The following is a 16,750-nucleotide window of genomic DNA, read 5'->3' as shown; positions in this document are numbered from 1 at the left end:
CCTACACAAAAGAATTCTTTCAAATGCAGTAGGTAACCTGCATGTAAAACATTTACTCTATTTGTATATAGACTTCCAAAGATGCTTAACGAAAAAGCATTCAGGTTACGTATTGGTTTGTGTTTAAGTCCTTATTCAGGCTTAGAGGAAAAGTTTAAATAATGTTCTTGTCAAATTTATTGATTTACAAGAAGTCTCTGAACTTCGTTATCAACTAGTTTTCATAAACAATGATGAGACAAAAAGAAATTAAAATGAAAATTTTAACCTCAGATTAAGCTTAATATTAAAAACAATTTTCACTTTCCAGTGTCGTTCATGATCTACCTTAAATATGTAAGATTTGTGGTCTATGAATTAACTATCCAATTTAATATTAACTTTACTAACTCTTTCAGACTTTGGTTTGAAAAATAAACCCAAGATAATAAATTCTCCAAATTCAAATTCCAAATACACAAAGATGAGCATATGGGTGTTTACTATGATTATAGTCTTTTTTTAAAATACAAGCAAGCTGCTATTTCATAACACACACCATAAATTCAGCATGCAATCAAAATATATTGAAGAATTTTTTAAAACACTGAGGAACTACTACCACAGAGTCGAATTCAATAGACTTCCATTCTAACAACCTGTCTTAATTTCTCCTGAATGAGCTGACAATCATTTGCAGCTATGGTTCCGATTCAAAAAGATAGCAATCAAAACTACGCATCTTTTACTACAGAGCCTGTCCTCCCCCCAAAAGAAAGTTCATCCAAATTTCTGCATAATCATCCCTCCTCTATTACCATAAAAGGAAAGCACTGTTTCATAAGCAAGGAAGCAGCAAAATCTTCAAGTCAACTTCTCTCAATTTCACCAAAGTTTGTTATATAAAAATGTCATTCACACTTCCTCTTCTCATCCAATCCCTCATCCTGGAGAAATCCAAGTGCCTGTCTCTTTGTTTAGTCCTAATAATCAACTGCTGAGGCATGCTTAATAAGGTCTTAAATTTTTGGTTTCTTCTACTAATTTAAATTAATTCCAGAGAATTGAGAGCCATTCTGCAAAAACCATGTTGTTTTCCTTTACTTTATTAAAAACAGTATGACTGATTTTTTTAACCCATCAGTAACAGAATCTAGTTTATTAAAATACTGGGCGAATTTTCACCTGAATATTCTCAAAGTGTTCCAAGGAACAGATGTGCCCTAGAGAAAACTAGGCTGCTATCCAACAAGAACCAAAACGTTCTCCTTTTTAGAATCTTGCCAATTGCTGTTAGAATTTAGTTATCAATAGGAACAGAGTAAACATTCCAACTGAGAAGAAGGCAACGCATAAGAAATAAAATGATGACTGCGACTGAGATAAAACATCTTTGGTTGATATGGTTTGTTGTGTTCATGGGCCTCCTTTTCCATTGTATGTGTGGCAATATGGCCAGTGTTTTACCTAAAACACTATTAACTGTTCCCCAAAAGGCCAATTTCTACTATATTATAGCGCGACTAAACCCAAATCCATTTCCCCAAAATTATGACCTGTTTTAAGTTGGAAGGGACCCTGGGGAATCACTAGAACCAAGCCCTGACTTTAAAGAGGAAGCTGTGTTATCAATATAGTAAATCTTTAACATACTTAGCTTACCTGTACTTTGAGGAGGTGGGGGGCGGGGGTCTAGTTTTTCTACTTCTGGGGGGGAATAGAAAGCAAAAGCAAGAAGTGTTAGTGTTAGGTTATACATTCTCTTTATTTAGGGAATCCCTAGAAAAATGTTAACATGTGAAAGATCTATTTTAATTAGGAGATCAATATTCTCAAATGCAGAACTACCCATAAATAAATTAATGCATGTTGTAAGTCCTGATGAGACTGCAATTTAATATGAGAAAATAAGCTTCCTGGAAAAGGTTTCAAAGAACAAACAGAGCTTTTGTATTAATTCTGCTCACTGTGAAACAAGGTATATAAAAGTATTCCTAGAATTTGGGCTAACTCTTAATTCAACATAATCTTTCACAATATAATTGAAAACGATTCTAGATTTTCATTGTTTAAGATTTTTTGTTGTCAAAAATACACATCATAGAGTGGAACAATTTTAATAAGATGCTAAGAAATCATAATTTTGCATATGCTCCTATGCACAATATCATCTAATTTAAAGAAGAAAGTTAATTATGGTAAAGAAGACAGAAGACATTCCAGTTCTGTTTTTCACATGTCCTTTTAATTGAGCACACACTGCAGACATTTGATTTGCAAAATTTGCGTGCATGTGTGTGTATGATGGTTAAATTTCAACATCTTTTCTCCAAAGTTATAACTCAAAATGAAAATTAAATTCCAAAATTAGTAGTTACTTAATATAGTTCAATGAACTTTCAGTTATCCTAAATCCACCTGAAAATATTGTTAAATATTACCAGAAATAAGTTTAAATTTTGAATATTAGCTTTTAAGAAAAATTCCTAAACACTCTGTAATACTTTCAGATATTACTATTCAGTGATTTTAAACTATGAGCAATAGAGTTAAAGCCTCATTCTATAGAATAGGGAATAGAAGCTAAAAGAGTTTTAGTATCAATCAAAATCACACAATTAGCAAGTAATTATTCTGGGATTAGAGCCCTAGATTATCTGATTCCAAAATTCTTGTGGTCTTTTTACTTTTTGCCATTCTGCTGCTTAAAAGTTCTAAAATTAAGAAATATTTTCTAATTAGTTACAAAAATGAATCACCAGCTTTAGATACTAGATGTTGCCATCCAGTACCTGTGCTAAGCATACTTAGTGCAAATTCTCAATACAGGATTGATTAACAAACACTTCAATGCAGGAAAAAACAGCTTATCTGATATATTGCTTTCACCGGACCACCAGAATGCTCTGAATCTGAACATACTCCATAAATAAAAAGGTTTGTCATTGAAGGGGGAGACCACGAGTATGCCCTGCCAAGCAGAACTAAGTAATAAAGATTATTTATACCCAATGCACTGTAATTGGTGCTTCTCCCCTGTAGAGGGAAAGAAGTGCTCAGGTTGGCCAGAATGTCTATTCAGAATAAGCCTTCATGCAGAGACCAGAAACGTTAGGAAAGCAACAGAAAAGAAACAGAGGAGAACAAGAATTGCTTATGTGGTGAGACTGGGGAGATTAGAAGTAGAGATCGGGTATGGGAGTGGCAAAAGAAGATGGGACAGTAGGAGTTCAAACACTGACGCCAAGTGAAAAAGTTAGCAATTCCATGAAGTAGAACAAAGTTCTGTTGTCTGGACAGAAGAGAGTCAGATGCTAATGTACAGTGGTTACTAAGTCATTCACCTTCAGGTCCAATATTCTATAAATCTAAACGGATAGCTAAGCAGCTTATTAAAACAGAGAACATTAGTCATGCTATTTCATTTGATCCTCATTCTGTAGTTTGCAGATATTTTCACTTCCTAACCAATTATAAGACTGAGCTTTAGAGTGATGACTACTGAGCTAGTAAAGTGGTAATTACAAGACTAAAACTCTAGCCTTCTATCATGGCCCAATGTTTATTTACAACAGTGCCTCTAGTACACAGTACAGTATTTTAAAAAGTAATAATTACAATTCATTTTAGAATGAGTTCTTAAAAAATATTTCCAATAATTTGGAATGTAAAACTTCAGATATTTAAAGCATTCGCCTGTTCAGAAATTCCCTTCAAATGCCCGAAGGCTAAAGTTTAGTGTACCAGGTTAAAAAATATCACATGAGCCCAAGCATTTCTAATTCTGTGTATATACCTTCACCCGACAGCATCATACAGTACATGAATATCATTAATAAATCTTTACCTTTCCTACTCTCAGCTGCCTAAACACCTATATTTTGCTGCCTTCTTAAAATTTATAAAGTCTTCATGCAAAGTAAGCCAAATTTCCTTATAAGGGATTGTTCAACAAAAATACAAACTACTAAAGGTACTGACTATAGAGACTCAAAATTAAGCTTCAGTATCCATTCTAGTTATAAGCCTAAAGCAACCGCCTATCAGTTTATTTGCCAAAATCAGAATCTAATACCTGTCTCCACGGTAATGTTACAAAGGTGATATAGTAATACAAGATATTTCGTGACAGATATTTCGATGGAGATCATCTCCTAGATTTTCAACAGGCTCTCTACCTTTTCAAAATTTACACAATAACTCAAACCCATATGATCAATTTAAAGATGTTGTGATTGAACAAATATGAAAACAAAACAGAGATTAAGATTAAATAAAATGCCTAACCTCATACACAGAACAGAGGTAGCTTATCCTCAATCGTTTTAATCCAGAAATTTAGGTTGACTTTCCAAATGCCTGTAAAACACAGAGCCGATGTGTAATACATTTAAATGAAATAGAGCTTTATTACTCTTATTGAAGTGTGGTCCATGAACCAGCAGCATCTGTTGCACCTGGGAATGATAGAAATGTAGACTCAGGCCTACTTCTAGGCAGAATCTGCATTTTAACAACCCCAGGCGATTTGCAGGTAGACAGGAATTTTAGGAAGCCTTTTTCTAAAAATATATATACACGCACATATGGAAAGAGCTCCAACAAGAGGCCCAGCTCAACAATATCTCTTTAAGAGAGGCATGAAGAGATCTACCTGGTTCAAAGAAACTGGGGATTTAAACTGCAATTTAAAAGATTTTTTTTTTTAAATGGCAATCATCAATATCAAAGGATGAAGACAGGGGAGCAAAGTATGAGGGAGGACCAGGTCTAAAGCTCCCTTGCTGGCCACGGGCATCTCCAATATCATCTCAGGCATGAATTTTAAAGCAGCTACTAAATATTCTCTCACAGAAATGGTTTACGTTATTTATGTTGATGACATACAAGAGGCTTTAAAACAGTGAAATTTCATTTTCTGTTCAACGTGGAACAAAAGCAAAACGCATCACTGATTTTAAAAGAAAAAATACAAAGACTCATATATAGAGAGGCGGAGGAAGCAGACCTAAAGAGATCATTATAAATGGAATCTTTTTAATAGAACACTAGATACCTGTGGCAAACTACACTTAGTATTTTCAGGTTGCACATTAGTGTTTTTAATAGATTTTTATTCAAATCTCAAATTCATCTTTAGTTAAATCAGTACATGTCCCTATAAGAGTGGGTTAAAGTGTAAAAGCTTATTTCTTTAACATAAATTCAGTGACAATTCAGCACCATTTTTTTTCAACAGAATAACAAGACTAATCTTATTATAAATGAGGTTTACCAAATGAATTCAGGTATACTAGTTTTTCACATCAGCTATAAATAATTGCCTCCCTCTAAAGGACTACTTCTGCAAATAAAAATGTCTTTTCGGCTGATTAAACTTCTTCATCATCTGAGAACTTTTCTTCTGAAAATCCGTAGTTGGAAAATTTGTCATTAGAAGATTTCTTTATCAAAATGAGCTCTTTTCAACGGCTTTGGAAGAGCAGTCCTAGCGAATTATTAGAGAAGGAGGGGAACATCCTCTTTTTAAAAAAAGTACACTTCTTTGACAAAATATGTGGACCCAAGCATTCTACCTCAAGATATTTTTTATAGTTCGAGGGAGCCGGCTCAGTGTTTACAATATCTTTAAAACCTGAAGATAGGAAGGCAGCAGCAGCCAAAAGACAGTTCATAAAACATTGAGAAAGGTCCCCAGAGGAACACCATAGCTGCTGGCCCATCTCAAGAACCCCTTTTCCCAAATAGCTCTGTAATAACAAGCATCCTCCTCAAACAGAGAAAAGTAGTCAAACCTGTTAATGTAATCTTTAGAGCCACCGCCTAAGGCACCCCTTGTTGAGAACACAAATTGAAAAGATGTCACTTTAACATGCACTGACCTTGCAGAGTTAACCTATGACTCTCATTTTTAATCTAAGAGATACCACTAACAGAAAGGGTATGCATGCTTTCACTGTGGAACAAAGTGGAAATTAACAAAAACAAGATGTCTATTTTTCCCAAAGTGTTTTCACTTGTCTGCCTCTCTCAAAGACTAGTTTTATACTACTGGGTTTATAAAAGAAATAACAATATACTTAATAACAGTGTCCTAAACATGAACATATAACCCAACTGAGAGATTAAAACAAAACAAAACAAAAAAAAACAACAGAAAACAAGGCTATGGTCTGCATCCTTTCAGTCTCTTTATAGACTAGGTATAAGCAACTAAAAAAAAGAAAACAAAATTTCATAAGATACAGCTGTAAAAATTTTACCAGCCTTATTCAGCTTTAAAAAAAAAAAAAAAAAAAACTTATAAGAAGCAAACTTGTGAACTGCACTTAAAATTAATACCCAAAGAATTCCAGGTATGCAGGGTTATATGGATTGTCATTCTTCCCACTGGATTTTTAAACAATGTTGAAACATGGCTGTTTGAAATACTTCAGTGCCATCATTTAACACTGTTCAAAATGTCAAGAGCCATATTGTGCCCCAGTGGCCACTCTTCAGAAAATAACACATCCTTTGAAATTACAATACTCCTAAAGGATGCCAGTGAGAATTTCTAGGCTAGGACAGTCCAAATTTTCTACATCTAAAAAAATCAATAATGTCTGGAACCGCAATTAGGGGAAAAAAGCACTTTCGTTAGCAAAACCTGTGAATTTTTCAGTTTCGAATGTCAGTAAATAATTTTACCCCATGGCAATATTGTTATACATTGTTTCCTTATTAAACTATAATCATAAGCCTATAACGAACTTGCTTTTTTTAACTTGATGTTCCTAAGGAATAATCACACATTTATTATAATAAATCCCACAGAAATGAAGGGTAATCATCAAAGACAAAGGAATCTGACAAAAACATTTTATTTGGCCACAACACTTAGCTCACAGCTGCTATTCCAAGGACACTTATGTATGTTTCACTTGACAAAACATGTAATTTAGTCCGTCTCTTTTACTGTATGTAACTACATGCTGTGCCACGCTTCATACTCTGACTTACTCTTATCACAAAATGCTCCAGCAAAGAAATTGAGAAACAAAAGCTTACATCAAATCACTATGAGCAAAGAGCATCTCCTCTGCCAAATACTACTGCACTTTTAAAACAGATACAGTAAATAGCACTGGTCTCAAGCAACACGGCATGTGCATAGCCTCGGAATAAATAAATGTACATAATTTCGTTTCATCCCACAATAAAATGAAAACTAAACGTGAGTTAGAATTTTCAATTCTAATCACTTTTCCATTTTAATTTTTTAGACATAAGCAAATCAAAATCTCTCTATCTCATCTTTAAAATTATTTTGTTGTCCAAATTAACTGCATTGTATGAAATGCCCATAAATAAACTATCCTAAGAACATGATAATAGTTTTTAATGTAGAATCTTGAAAACAAATCATTTCAGTGTTCCTGTCTTCTTCAAAATTCTCCTGACAGGCTTATTCAATTCTTTCCCATTTACCTGTAAAGAAAAAAGGTCATAGTTGAACCCAAAATTGGAATCCCGAAAAGTTCTTAAAAGACTGAAACGAACATTTATACTTTTTATTCTAAGAAACCTTGAGTACCAGAGAAACTGACAAATGTGATTGAAAAGCTAAACTGTCAGAGAGGAGGAAAGATCAAAAGAAATTTAATAGCGCTGCATCTTGTTAGAATTAACCACCTAGAAAATATAGCCAAAAAAATCTCTGAGGCAAAAGTCTTCAATCCTTATGACCAGTCGAGGCAAATCTAGTTAACCCAAAGAGTTCAGCCGCTGCAGACCTCCAAGGAAAACAACTGACCTGGACAATTAGGAAGGAGACATCTGGGAGAGGTATTCTAAAGCTTCCCCACATCCGAAAAAAAGTACCAATAAGCGAGAGACCAAGAATTAGGCCAGTTCAAACCATCTACCATGGATCTTGGGCACGGATATCCTGGGAAAGAAGCTGACAGAGTCCCAGTACAAGTTTTAAAATATGAGTATCGATCAAAATAAATGTGAGTAAATGCAAGTAAAATTCTGCTAAAGGACAAGCTATTGGCCTCTTCGTAAGTATATCTTTAGAACACTAGACATTACCTGCTTAAGTAAGGGTAGAAAAGGACAGACAGGTACGGATGCTTGTTGACAAGAGTAAATAGCTGCTGTTTGTGTTATGCACCATATGTATGAGAAGTCCATACAGTCACAGCACTATTCATAAGTAGTGAATTATTAATTGTAGTCATTTATTCCTCAAAAGTACAAACAAATCAAATCTTCAAAGAAACTATCTAGCATTGTGCAGAATTATACCTGTAATTATTCAAAATAGTATGCCTTTTTCATGAAAAAACAGAAGGTATACAGCTCCTACTGCTATACTTCTACATTTTCTTTTTCCAACTAGGCTTTAAACATGACAGCTATTCATAGAGGAGAGGTCTTTACGTTCAATAATCCACCTGTCCACAATCCCATCAAGGCTGCCACACTTATCATTTTTGTGGAACCATTAAAGTACCCAAAGCTGATAGAATACTTAGTTTCTAAGAGAGATTCAAATAATTTAAAAGATGAATGTTACTATGTTAAAAGCATGTTGGGTAAGAATAATAAAGTTATAAGAAAGTAGGTTTGTCAGCCACAGATTTCTGAGTTCCTTAAGGGTAAACTTCGTCCTTTCCTAAGACTATGAAGGTGCCTGTTTTAGAGAAAATGGACCTTTCACCTATGATAAACAGCTGCACCATCATGGCATTTCAAACAAGTGCTTTTAGTGTGCTGAACAGCAACAGAGATTAGGAAGACAAACTGTGCTCCCATCACATGTTGGAATCCAAAAGCTTGTAGCTATCTCAATCACAGCAGCAGGGAATTCAGTGTTACCATAGGGGCACAATAACACTGAAAAACTAAGTACAAATGACAAGACAATGTAAATTAATAATACATAAAAATACAGCCAAAAAATATGTACATATATGTGAAAAAAACTAAGAGACAGATGGCTGGCAATCATTTTCCCTATGGTATTTGCAAATGTCCATTCAGTGCTTGTATTTGGGTCATTCTCTCAGATAAATCCCATGTGACAGGCTCAATGGAGGTAAGGCAAAGTGGTCTATCCTGGATTTATGTAATTTTAACTTTAATTTACTACTGAGATGTACTCGCTAAAACAGCAAAATGAACGTTTTCCACATAGATTGATTAAAAACAATCAAAATGGCTAGAAAATAAAATCCTATATAAAGTATTTCATAAATAATAAATTGTATCCACTTGCATTTTTTTTTCAGTGACTTACAAACTGGGAAGGAAATTAGAGTAAACACACACACACACACACACACACACACACACACACACATACTTTATACACAATGACCTCTTCCAATAAAGACCTGATGAGACAACCTTTAATGCAAAGCAAAGTTCTCCATTACTTACTTTGATTTTATAAGTAATTCTTTCTAAACATACTTTGAAATACCACGCATGCCTTCAATGGTTGAACATGCTAGAATTTTAAGATACTAATCCCAGACTGGTCCAAGGTAAGTCTATTAGAGAGAACTTTTTAGAAGGAAGTTAATAGAGTAAGTGATCATTTCACAAGGGATCATACCAAGTCAAAAACCCAAAGCGACAATAACCAATAGTTGACTATCTTTAGGGGGGGGGGGGGGGGGTTTTTTAAAAACTTGTATATGTGCCTTAAATCCTCCAGTTCTTTTTTAATGCTGTTAATCAAAATCTTTATGACTTTAAGGGAAAACCTCCTAACTAGTGTTTCTATAAAAACTAAGATTTACATTTACACCCAAATGAATAACTAAACTAGGAATGTGCTATTAGAGTTTGGAGTAGTTTTGATTCAAGACCAGAAATTTCTGCTGTGGAATTGCTTCTCCAAGTTTCACACAAGGATTGTACAATGGAATAGCTAAGAAACTTAAAAGTTATGTTAATTATCTGGGTTTGGTTTAACAAATGCAAAATGGGCAATAAGAAAAAAATTTTTCAAACGAGCCACAAACCCATCTTCCACTTCCAAAAACTCAAATTGTCTTTTTTTTTAACTAATGCATTTTTTACTCACATGAGAATAAAAACATAAATTAGTTGCATTATCTTCTTATTTATTTGTTGTATATTATAAAGGCCATATCATCAATTAGATGGCATTTATAAAATAGAATCAGACTACACAACTGTTAGGGTTTACTCTTATTGCTTTGAAGTAAATTAACTCCTCTTTTAGTGTTATCCTTATGCAAAACATATTAACAGTACTACTTTTAAAGAGGATGAGGGAAAACAATACTTTAATTTCAACAAAATACACAAGAGAGCGGAGAATTTGGGGTCAGTCAGTTTTTTCTACTGATCTAAACATTAAATTTCTCCAAAAAACGAGGGCATCCTTCAATAAGTCACATGCAACATGACTTAAAATTTGGCAAAGGCTGCAGATTTACAATTCCAATTTTACTCTAACCACAATTTAAGATTCAATAGTAATGACTAGATTGAAGGCAAGAGAAGAGAGGATGAAGTTGAAACCATGCATGCTTTTTCATCAGATATGTTGAATTCTACTCTTCTACTGTTTGTAGCCATATTCTTAAACTTAACACAGAAACACTTGTAAAATATTAAATTTTACCATAGGGAAATTGATTTTGATATAAGAAAGTTTCGGATTACCACTTAATCTCATCCAGCTATATCCAATACTGAAATTATATATATAGTGTATAAAGTAAACTTGATCACTATATTTAAAAGAAAAGATAACTTTGAGAAGTGCCACAGCAATAATTTTTAAGCTAAAGCAATATAAAGCACTCCTACAGTAAATGCCAGATTCTTCAGCTAAAAAACAGAGTCTTGATTTAGTTAAGCAAGTCAAGCGTAAGAGCCACCTCCCTCCTCCAATGCTGCTCTTTTGCTTTCCAGCACTGGCCTCTCCTTACAGAGCTGTATTTCACAAAAGTTCCTGGGGGGGCAGCGGAATCCACAGACGTAATTCAAACAAAGTTTTAAACTTGAGTGTTTGTAGTCTGAAATGGAGTGGTGGAAATAACATATTATCATCATCCTGCAGTTTCCACTTGGCTCCCCAGCTCTCTTCTCTGTTCGCACCTCAGTCAGTTAAAGTAGATAGAAAGCACTATATCTGAGAAGCCACAACTTAACAGAGTACCTTGGCACTGAATCACCTGAGTATGTCATGTAGCCACCAAGTAAGTGTTCTGCTCCAATTTACATGTATTTCATAATTTCCAAGACCCATGAAACCCATTTGATACTTTTTAAGATTTTATTCTCTTAGGAGTATGTGACTGCATAGGCAGTGTTGCACTAAGAAAATCAGAGTGAAATACACATTGCAAACTGTAGCACGGCATAATTTATATGTACAGACCCTCAACATCATATCATATACAATATCTGTATATTATATATTGAGCATGCTCTCAATTAGATGATATGGGCAAATCATCACATTAAATTCATCTAAGTAGCTATGTAGAAGTCAAGAATTTTGACGCTCCATTCAACCTATACAACATTTAAAGAAATTATAACAATTGTCATTGCACAACTAATTTATCATCACACTTGTACCGTTCTCCCTAAGTTACAAAGTCCTAACACTTCTGATAACTAAAGAACACAAAATAAGCACTAAATCCACAGAAAACTGTGCATGCAAATTTAGTTTAGTTTCAGCCTTAATCTCTGTGGGATAGTTTCTTCTGGCACGCACTTTTTAAAGAATTGGACAATGATAAACAATAGCATACACTAGGAATGCTTGCTTTACCAGTGTTCTACAATAGTTACAATATTACAGTGACTTTTTTATAAGCTGTATTGTCTTGGTTTAAATGTTTACTATTTAAACTGTCCCCTACAGAGCCAATAAGTGCCCAGATTTGTCCCTGAGCTTATTTTGCAAAAAGTCACCCATCTTTGGAAGCAAAGGCTTTTTCTTTCAATATCCTAGAACTAGCAGGTGCACCGTAATCCAAAATTGGAGTGAACAGAAGCAGCTCCTATCACAGACCATTTACTTCTCAGAGCATGTAGAATAACTGCTAAAATCTGTACACTGCTTAAAGTTGAGGAAAAGTTCATATCTAACAGTGGCTTCCTAGCAAGCAGTCTCTGATGACACTACATAAAATGCATTAAAGGTGTGCTGCTTGTTGTTGCACCCATTATCAGAGGATTTCAAAGCAGACATGTGGTTATGAGCCAAGATTCATGAACATGCTTTTAGCCAGAGAGTGAGTACACCGGAGAATAGCAAATATGGCTAATTATCACCAGGAGAAGATTCTGCCTTCACCTCCCCTCTCTCTCAACCACTGCAAAAGTTCACTCACCGCCTCGCCCTGACCCTGGGGATCCATTCACTTTCCATAACCCAGAGAGGCTGCTGAAAGCTGTCAAAGTAAATCTGTGCTCACTTTTTGGATAGTTTAATTTCAATGGAGCATGAAACACCCCAGGACGGTTAATAAGTTTAGCCGGGCGTGCTGTTCTCTCCCTAATATATTTTAATTATGCATCTGTTTTCATTGTAATCAGATTAAGTCACCGGAAAGACACAAATTGGAATTTTCCCTAATGGCTATTGAAGCTTTTCATCAGTTTCTAAACACTAACAACGTTTAAAAAACAGGTAGAGACACGAGCACAACTGTGACATTTTCCAGAAATCGATGCAGTTTCTTTGACAACACATTTCAGGTCTCATTAGCCACCCAAACTAACCCAAATGCAGAAGACAACTTCAGTCTCTAGGGGCGTCTTCTTCTCCAATTAGCACAAAAGAATCGCTAACGTCTAATGTAAAACTCCCAAACAGAAATGAAAGCCCAGGCTTTTATAAAGTGCTACTCCATCGATTGGTTAAGAGGGGCGGGGGGGAGGGGGAGCAGGAACGACCAGCAGCAGCATTATCTTGACTCAAAGTAAAGTACACACTACACGTCAAAAGGGAAAGTTGAAGCAGAGTACGATCCTCTCTTTCCATTATTTTGGCAACTGTCAAACGTGTGTTTTAACCTCAGGAAATAAAAGTGTCCCATCAATAATAGGAACCGTTACAGGAAAGATCTATTAGGGGGCGGGGAACGGCTTCCTTCCAGCCCAGACGTAAAATCGCTCAATGTGCTTTTGTTGCACCAAGGAATACCTAAGATTTATTTTTTTTAAATACGTTCATTAAACAGTTTCCCAAATTGCTGCGATTTCCACGAAGAAACTTAAGCTCTGCCAAGAGCCGAGAAGCAGAGAACCTGCTGCAAAGTAGGAACCCAGAGTCCCTCAGCCTGCCCAGCGCGCTCGCGTCTCGGATGTTTTTTGCTTTAGGTGTTAATGTTTACGCGTCTCCTACACCATCAGGTGCTGGACCAGTTCCTCCAACATGCACTTCCAGCCTGAAAGCGGGAAGCTTCTGAGCCACTGAAGAGTCCCCACGCAGCCCGTCACCTCTTCCTCTCACCCCCTTACCTGTCATCGTAGCAGAAATCCGCACTTAGGGTGTTGAGATACAAGGCGAGCCCCAGAGCGCTGCTCACCAACTCTGCAATCATCTCTCCACCGCCTTCCCTCCGGCTCGGCTCCCAGCGCGAGGGCAACAGCGGCAACAAAAAACAGAAGCATCAATCCCCACCTTCCGCCGCCTTCTCCTCCCAGCTTCACTTTTCCCTCGCTTCCCCACCCTCCCTCCTTTCCTCCCTCGGGTCCTTCCAATCCACCGCTCTCTTCCTCCTCCTCGGCCGGTCTCCGCAGCTCCTGCGTCCTCCCCGGGTGCGGGTTCACACTGCGCTCCCCATGCCCGGCGCCGGCGAGCGGTGAGCGGCGTTCCGGCTCCGCGTCTCCCCGCGGATGCACAGGGATGGTCCTTCCCGCGGCTTGAGGCCCCCACCCTAACCCATGGTAGTTCGGAGAGCCCTAGGTAAGGAGTGGGACGCAGAGGAGGTGGAAGAGAGCGGGATGGGGGTAGAGGGACCGGACCGAGCCGGGCTCTGGGACCAGCTGGAGGAAGAGAGAGAAAGAGGGGCGGGTGGGAGGGACAAGGCAAACCGCCTCCCTCCGCCGCCTCCCGGGCGCAGGGCTCGGGTGCCGCTCGGGCTGACTCCGGCCGCCACAGCGGCTGCAGCTCATTCACTCTTTATTAGCTCCCTGCCGGCCCCAACCCCTTCTTCTGTGAAGTGAGAAGCGGTGGTTGGAGACTCCAGAAGCTCCCGCGTGGGGTTCTTGGCGCTGCCCCCCGCGCCTGCGTGGCCAACCCTACATCTCGGGTTTGCCCAGCCCCTTTCTCCACCCAGAGCCTCCCCCGCCCGCTGGCGAGAGGCTCCTCCTACCCACCTCCCGCCCTCCTCTCGTTTCTTTCACCTTCGATTTCACTCTGGAGAGCTCCAGGGACCCAAGGGCGACCGCGGGAAGACAGCCTGGGAGGGGCAGCTAGAGGAGAAACCAGACCCAGGAGGATGCGGTCGCTCGCCCGGCTGCTGCTGGCGGCGCCTGGCACCGGCTGGATCTCAACCCAAGCGCCGTGTGTGCCAGGCGCTGCCAGGCGTTAAGTCTGGTCAGCTGGAGACTTCTGGGGACGGGAGAGGAAGAACAGGTTTAGCGAGTGCTGCAGCCTCAGTTGCCACAAACACACACACGACCTCTCATACACGCTCACAGTGTGTGAACCAAAATGGGGAGTGAGGATATTGGAGAGCCTGGGGAGAGGGGCACTTTAGGAAGGAGAGATTTCAGCTCTGAGCCTATCTTTGTCCCGAATGTCAATTAAAGACGTGTGGGGAGGGAAAGGTTCCCGCAGCAAGTTAAAAAGAAAGGACCGCAAAAGAGAAAATAAAGACACGTACACACACGTACACACCCCGCAGCTGCGGGGGGCCTTCCGTGGTTTCTGGGGAGACTGACAGGATAACCCTGAGAACATAGCGGGGAGACGCCTCTGAGGCCCAGTACAATGCTATAACCTAGGAAGGCGGGAAGCTAATGCCCTTTCCTTTCCGCCCGGATGCAGAACTGGATGGAAAGTGTCCAACATGATGAAATATGGTATAACAGAATGGCTGTGTAGAACGAGCTCTGGATACTAAAGTTGCAAGACCAAAGAGGACGATGAGCTGCCCGCCACACCTCCTACTAGCCTGGCCCCTTTCTGCCAGAAGAGTACCTCTGGTGGACCACGATGAACACTGCTGCGGCGCCCCCTGCTGTATGGCAACCACAATGCATGGAAAACAGACCTGTGGAGAGCTGACTCTCTTGTCACCTCACCACCCCGCCCCCCACCTCCACCCCACTCCTGGCACCATTCTCCCTCCAAGGGCAGCACCTAACCATGAAATTCTCCAAAACTGCGGCAAGAAATTGAGTCCCCTGGACGTCTGGAAGTAGCCTTAAAAGCAAATCCAGTGGTTTGGGTGTCTGCAAAACAAAGCTCTATCTTTTCCTGATTTCACAAGGAAATCTGCACAGACAGATGAGATGAAATGATGAATATTCATTACGGCTCTTATGCCATGAACGATGGCACCATTTTTGTGCCCTGGGAAAACATTAGTAAACATACATAAAAGGAAATTGTATCTTTAAAGGCAGAAATTGATCTTTTACTTTTTTTCTCCATAACCCCTGTTCATTGTTGAAAAGCTTTAAAAATCCTACCTATTGACCCGTCTAGGTCCTCCAATGTGCATTTACACATTGATATTGGATCCTAGTACACTGGAGGAAGAGCGCCATATGAGTTTGAGTCTCCACTCTATTATTATCCGGGTGACCTTTGGCCAGTCACTTAACCTCTTAGGCCTCAATTTTCTCACCTATAAAACAGTGATAATAATAGCAATATGTAGGTAGTATTATTATGAATATTAAAGAAGTTAACTTATGAAGCACCTGGAAGAGTCTAAAGTGCAATGGAAGTGTTAACTGCTGCTTCTTATTATTATATTATTATCATTACTATTACTATGCTCTCCAACTTCCTCCTTTTCTTTTAGTTGTTAGCTAAACCCTAGATGTTTATCTCCGAAACATAGACCATTATATCCACACTGCTCTAATCTTCATCCAAGGTACCCTCATTTTCTGCATGGACTAAGGCAGTAGTAGGCTTCTATGGTGATCTTCTACACTTGCCATCGCACCCTCCCCCCCAGTTTTAACTTCAGGTATTAGAAGATTCTTTAGAAAACCTACAATTTCCCTTCTTAAAAATGTTCAGTGACTTTTTGTTGCACTTCTAATAAAACTCTTCTGATTACCTCTGTCCCTTCAAACTGTGCTCCAGTGTTCTAGCAATACAAATACCCGTCTCTGAAATCCGCTAGTTTCTCTTCCTCCCACATGGAATGCTTTCTCCCCAGACCTCTTGTAGCTCCTTCTCAGCATTCAGGTCTTAGTTCAAATGTCATCACCTCAGAAAGGCTTTCCTAGCCCACACTTTATAAAATAGCCTTCCCCCAGCAATCTCTATCCCATCACCCTACATGATTTTCTTCATTGTATGCACTATGTATGGGATCACCAGTAGAATGGCAGCTCCAAGAGGGCAGAGACCTTATCAGTCTTATTTTCCAAATAATACCCAGGACCTTTAATATCTGGACAGGTAGAAGAAAGTGAAAAAAAAAAAAAAGTTGAAAACAAATAAGCAAATAAATATGTTCTGCAGAAACTTTATAACAACTGAAAATGCACAAATTTTCATCATAAGAGAATAGAGTAAACTGATTTGTTGTTG

General features: G+C 38.4%; 1 protein-coding gene across 1 annotated transcript in view; it reads right to left on the bottom strand.

Annotated features, from left to right (window-relative positions):
- Positions 1 to 14,281, bottom strand: part of TMTC2 (transmembrane and tetratricopeptide repeat containing 2) — a 351,862-nt gene extending 337,581 nt beyond the window's left edge. Inside the window, exon 1 of the mRNA XM_015598571.2 lies at positions 13,489 to 14,281. Within this exon, the coding sequence (XP_015454057.1) occupies positions 13,489 to 13,571 (83 nt within the window). The 5' untranslated portion in view covers positions 13,572 to 14,281. The remainder of the gene's footprint in view (positions 1 to 13,488) is intronic.
- Between the last annotated feature and the right edge of the window lie 2,469 nt (positions 14,282 to 16,750).

The sequence above is a fragment of the Pteropus alecto genome, unplaced genomic scaffold (genome assembly GCF_000325575.1).
Source record: "Pteropus alecto unplaced genomic scaffold, ASM32557v1 scaffold76, whole genome shotgun sequence".
NCBI lineage: Eukaryota > Metazoa > Chordata > Mammalia > Chiroptera > Pteropodidae > Pteropus > Pteropus alecto.
This window is presented reverse-complemented; position numbering and strand designations above follow the sequence as displayed.